General features: G+C 40.1%; 2 protein-coding genes across 2 annotated transcripts; one reads left to right on the top strand and one right to left on the bottom strand.

Moving 5' to 3' along the window:
• Positions 1–821: 821 nt before the first annotated feature.
• Positions 822–4,241, bottom strand: LOC5570825 (zinc carboxypeptidase). The gene is made up of 7 exons (XM_001653279.2): positions 4,148–4,241; positions 2,415–2,571; positions 2,224–2,360; positions 1,784–2,165; positions 1,638–1,725; positions 1,218–1,508; positions 822–1,154 (listed from the first exon to the last, which is right to left on the bottom strand). The coding sequence occupies exons 1-7, from the start codon at positions 4,162–4,164 to the stop codon at positions 961–963; spliced, it is 1,266 nt and encodes a 421-aa protein (XP_001653329.2). The 5' UTR covers positions 4,165–4,241; the 3' UTR covers positions 822–960.
• Positions 2,832–4,530, top strand: LOC5570824 (zinc carboxypeptidase). Its single transcript, XM_001653280.2, has 5 exons — positions 2,832–3,031; positions 3,097–3,233; positions 3,292–3,761; positions 3,821–4,111; positions 4,182–4,530. Exons 1-5 carry the CDS (start codon positions 2,873–2,875, stop codon positions 4,388–4,390), a joined length of 1,266 nt encoding a protein of 421 aa, XP_001653330.2. The 5' UTR covers positions 2,832–2,872; the 3' UTR covers positions 4,391–4,530.
• The last annotated feature ends 805 nt before the right edge of the window (positions 4,531–5,335 follow it).

Raw genomic sequence — 5,335 nt, 5'->3', positions numbered from 1 at the left:
AACTATTTACGGAAATATTTATCAAAATCAAGCGTTAGATAATATGATTGGCTTAGGATAATATAAATTGATTAATACAATCACAAGCTGAAAGCTTGTACACAAGATTACACAAGAGGCATTTGAATGGACAGTGGGAAGATTCTATCTACAATTTACAAAAAAAAACTTTCCCTTCGGTTCAATGGGTTTCATGTTACATACAATTGGAACAAACTCACCAGATTTGCTCCTCATAAAGTTTGGTTTACTACTGACAAGAAAAGGAATCGCCTATCTCGATGCGTGGGAAATTTCTTCCAAGAAATGGTCTAGAAAAATCACATTTTTCTGATCGCAGTATGCAGTTGCGAAGAAATGTCATTTCAAATGGGGCTCTCTGTAGGAAATTTCTTGACCCATTCAATCAAGAAATTTCTTTACTTTTCTTGAGCGAAACAGCATACTTAGCTTAATGAGGTAAATTGACAAGCCTAAATTTGTCCAAGGAACCCGACAGAATTAAGCATTGTCCACAAGATCAAACATTCAATCTTTCGTTTTCGTGAATATTAAAATTTAATAAAAACAAATTGACGGGAGCTGAAGCGGAGAAAAAAAAAATCACGTTCACTCACGATCACAGCAAACTTCGATCCCCTCACTAAATTTATTATTTTGGCAAAATATAGCCAAAGCTTGCTGAATTTGATCTAGATCTAAAGAGATCTGAAGTGGAATGGATAATGGCTGATTGAATTATCTGCATGTTTTGGTAGAGCTTGTGCATGGTGCCTATTAGACGTCGTCAAATTGGAGAAACGCTTGAAATAAATCACTTGTTCCACTACGGAATGAATTTTCATGTGTATTTTCAACATGTATTACATCATCCGTCTTGAACATCCTCTTTTTATTTGCATTTCTAGACATGTACGTTTGATTCTCACACGGTTTTCCAATGTTTAAATTTTCAAATATTCAAAAGTATCCTAAAACCCGCGCTTCATCAATCATTCCTACAAACGCTGCCAAAACTTCCTCGGCATTGGGTATGATCTGGTCGGCCGGTAGAATGAACCCATACTCCACTTGGTCACGCAACTCAAAGGTATACGCCAAGGAAATGTTTGCTGCTCCGTAGGCCCAGTCAACAGATATTCCGGACGCCACATCTGCAATACGGATTCATCAATCGTTATGGTATACTCATTGCGAATGGGATCTATGAAACTTACAGAGCACATCGGCTGTTGTTCCCACGCGGTATGGCGTTTTGTGAACCTTGTACATGTCCACAGCTGCCCGTTTTCCGATCTGCATCAAATCCTTGTAGTTCGGTGGATATGGAGCTGCACTGTAACCGAACGGCACTAAAACGTACTGTCCACGGGAGTGCACTGCCAGGTACAGGTTGAGCTTGTCGGCGATTGATCGTACGTAGTTGGAGATGGTCTTCACTTCAATCTCCGACTCGGGATGCTTTCCAGCATACACATCCGAGCAAGGATTGTCGGAGGTTCCTCCATCTAGAAAATAGTTAGATAGTTGGTTTTGTTTTCACGAAAACTATATCTGTTGTTATCGATTTGATCATTTGATTTTGCGTGCAACAAGTGTACGATTGTGTAATAGTTATGTCTAGACGAGATACTTACTGCTCCATTGGAAGTCGAAGTTTCTGTTGGGGTCTGCACCTTGGCATAGTACTGAATACGGATAGCGCGTCTTTCTCCATAGCCGGTTCTGTAAGTGTAAACTATGTAGTTTTCCTACTCACAATAACATCTTGCATTTTCCATACCACAGTATGCGTATAGACGAAACCATCTGGATTTGCCACTGGTACAATGTACCAATCGTAATTCTCCGCCAAGTCTCGAACTGCTGGCTCTTCAGAAGTCAACAGTTCGTTCAATATCCATGTCACAGTAGCCGAAGTAATCCACTCACGAGCATGGATATTTGTATCGATGAAAATACCTGGGTTCCCTTCTTTGTAGGACAACTTGATAACCTTCAGTTCACGCTGCTCATACGAGCGGCCTATGGCTTCAACGCTAAGTACATCATCGTGTTGAATCACCAACTCGTCAAGCCACGCGTAGATTTCATCTAGGGTATGATAGTCTTCCCATCCAAAAGAAGTCCGCCTTGCGCGCTTGGGTTGTTCATTATCTATGGCACTGTAAACGATCTCGTATTACATGACATTACTGAAACGTTAAAATGTCTACAACGAACCTCTGAAGATCTGAGGAAATTAATACTGGATCAAACTTCAGTTCCACTGACAGTAAATCGAACTTTCTCTGTTTTGCTGGTGAAACGACTATTTGAATGGCGGAATTTTTAGCTAAAGGAGCGTCTAAAAATATAAACTGAAACACATCGTTATACAAATTTACGAAATACCATTTCTACATAAATACTACCTCATTTGGTGTAGCCTCCAAGTTTTGTAAAACACGCAATTGTTCTTCGGTTCGAACATTAACAGAATAAACCCTATAATTGTCAAAACGCAGCTTATTGGACGAGCTCGATGCTGCGCCAATTATAATTAGCACCAATATCTGTAGTGTCTTCATCCTGGTTCGGAGACATCAGGGATATGTCGATTGACGTATAACAATTTATACAACGGTGTACAATAGCTTACACAATCATCGTTGATAAAAAAAAGACTATCGATAGCAGGTTCCCAGAATTAGATGATTTTTCTAATATTTCAATGGCCCAATTGATAATAAGTTCTGCTAATACTGGCTGCGTGGAATTCCCATAAATCAATCAAAGATGATACGTTACTATCTGATTCTTGTTTTAATCTATAAAAAGTGTTGTTTAACACCTGTAATCTACATAGTCTGTGTTGAAGTGTTCAATAAACATGAAGTGCAGGTCACTTGTGTGGCTACTATTTGCCGTTGGCGTGTGCAGTACGATTGCGGATAGAGTACGATTCGATAACTATCGAGTCTACGATGTGTCCGTTGATAACGATGAACAGCTTAAAGTGCTACAATATTTGGAACAATTTTCGGATGGAGTAAGCAATTTATGCAACATATTGGAAATAAAATTAGTTTTTCACGCATGGCTTCCGATTTGTAGTACTCATTCTGGGAATCTCCAGTGCAGACCAATATGAATCTCAAGATGGTGGTCCCTCCTCACAAAGTCGGGGACTTCGAAGAAATGACGGAACGGCTAAATATGAAAAGTTCACTTACGGTGAATAATCTGCAAGAGTAAGTACCTAACAATTTACTTCGTAAGCTTGGACGATAAAATATGACTTATTTTTAGACTAGTGGACAACGAGCAACCTAAGCGTGTTGCCCGTGCTGGTTTCACCTGGGAAAACTACCATACTTTGGAAGACATGTACGAGTGGTTTGATGAATTGGTTGCGCAATACGGCTCCATTCTAACAATAGAATCCTACGGGGTTTCCCACGAAAATCGAGAAATGAAGGCTATCAAATTGTCCAAAAATAGTGGAAATCCGGGAATCTTCCTAGAGTCGAACATCCACGCTCGTGAGTGGATAACTTCTGCGACGGCAACTTGGATTCTGAACGAACTGTTGACGTCTAGCGATCCCACTGTACAGAACCTGGCCAACAACTACGATTGGTATATTCTGCCAGTGATCAATCCTGATGGTTTCGCGTACTCTAAGGACGTCAACCGTATGTGGCGCAAAAACCGCTATCCTCACTCCATTCTCTGCTACGGAGTAGACATGAACAGAAACTTCCCTGGCCATTGGATGGGTGTGTGCTAATCAGAGCTAATAGTAGGAAAATATTAAATTTATATTCCATTTTTCTAGAGGGAGGAGCTTCCAGCAACCCTTGCAGCGATACCTTCGCTGGACCATTTGAGGGTTCTGAGATTGAAACCCAGAACGTCATGAACTACTTTTTGAAATACAAAGATCGCATTGACCTGTACCTGTCATTCCACTCGTACGGGCAGTACATGTTGTTCCCATTCGGTCATAATGGTGCTGACTTAGCTGCCAACTACTACGACTGGATGGAAATCGCCACATCGGCTGCTGCTGCTCTTAGTCAAAGATTTGGAACATTGTATACATTTGGAACAACTTCTGATGTGCTGTGTAAGTATTGACTGTAAAAATGGAACTAAACTTTACGCTATGTATAACGACATCCTCCGTTAAATCTCAGATGTTGCATCTGGTTCGTCACCCGACTGGGCACATGCCGTACATGATACTCCAATTGCCGTGACCTATGAATTCCGTGACAAAGGAACCAACGGATTCATACTGCCAGCCGATCAAATTATTCCCAATGCACAGGAGGTGCTTGATTCGTTGATTGCTTTCTTCAGCAAAGGAAAGGAACTGGGATACTTTCAAAATCGCGCCGCGTGAAAAATTGCCGCCGAGGTAGCAGACGAGATTAGATAAAGGCATCGATGAATAGGTACTTCAATCGTTATTATTAGGATTTTGCAAGTGGCGAATGCATTGTTTGTGACAATCAGTGATAACCATTTATGGCATCAATTCTATTTTTTATGTTTGTTTTGAAAGAAATTTATTTCCTAATATATCTGGTCATATTCTTCTACTTTCTTCTTGTGTTATGTCGCAACTGGAGCAGAGCCTGGTTCTCAGTTTAGTGTTTTATGAGCATTTCCACAGTTATTAACTGAGAACTTTCTATGCCAATTGAACATTTTTGCATGTGTATATCGTGTGGCAGGTACGAAAATACTGTATGTCGAAAATACCATCTATGAAATACTAAATTTCTAACCCGAAAAGATCCTCGACTGGTGGGATCTGAACCCACAACCTTCAGCTTAGTCTTGCTGAATAGCTGCGCGTTTACCGCTTTGGCTATCTGGGCCCGTGGGTCTGGTGAAGTATCAAAGCTAAAAATTCAATAGGAATGTGTAATTTAACAAATTCAAAGTCGGACGCATATATACTTTCTCGCAGAACCATTAAAAAATTTTACATGCGGCCCGCAGCTAAATGATTCGCAATATGCTGCAGCTTGAGCATCATGTACGGCACATGATGCTCAAGCTGCAGCATATTGCGAATTATTTGGCTGCAGGCCGCATGTAAAAATTTTTAATGGTTTTTGAGAGAAAGTATATATGCGTCAGACTTTGAATTTGTTAAATTACACATTCCTCTTACACTTCAGATATTTTTTTATTATCAAGAGAAAAATACATTTTTCAAATCCTTGATTATTAACAAATTTTCAGAAAAATCCAAACGGAAATGAAATCTTCTTCTTATTCCTGGCATTACGTCTCAACTGGGACAGAGTCTGCTTCTCAGCTTAGTATTCTTATGAGC

Source organism: Aedes aegypti, chromosome 2 (assembly GCF_002204515.2).
Source record: "Aedes aegypti strain LVP_AGWG chromosome 2, AaegL5.0 Primary Assembly, whole genome shotgun sequence".
NCBI lineage: Eukaryota > Metazoa > Arthropoda > Insecta > Diptera > Culicidae > Aedes > Aedes aegypti.
Note: the sequence above shows the minus strand (reverse complement) of the source record. Positions and strands in the feature narration are given on the sequence as shown.

What these genes read in the sequence shown, in the direction of transcription:
- LOC5570824 (XM_001653280.2), top strand. Translation starts at nt 2,873, where the DNA reads ATGAAGTGCAGGTCACTTGTGTGGCTACTATTTGCCGTTGGCGTGTGC. An exon ending in ACGGTGAATAATCTGCAAGA is followed by an intron (nt 3,234 to 3,291) that starts GTAAGTACCTAA and finishes ACTTATTTTTAG; the next exon opens with ACTAGTGGACAACGAGCAAC. An exon ending in CTTCCCTGGCCATTGGATGG is followed by an intron (nt 3,762 to 3,820) that starts GTGTGTGCTAAT and finishes CCATTTTTCTAG; the next exon opens with AGGGAGGAGCTTCCAGCAAC.
- LOC5570825 (XM_001653279.2), bottom strand. An exon ending in ATTTCCTCAGATCTTCAGAG is followed by an intron (nt 2,166 to 2,223) that starts GTTCGTTGTAGA and finishes GATCGTTTACAG; the next exon opens with TGCCATAGATAATGAACAAC. An exon ending in CTTCGACTTCCAATGGAGCA is followed by an intron (nt 1,509 to 1,637) that starts GTAAGTATCTCG and finishes ACTATTTTCTAG; the next exon opens with ATGGAGGAACCTCCGACAAT.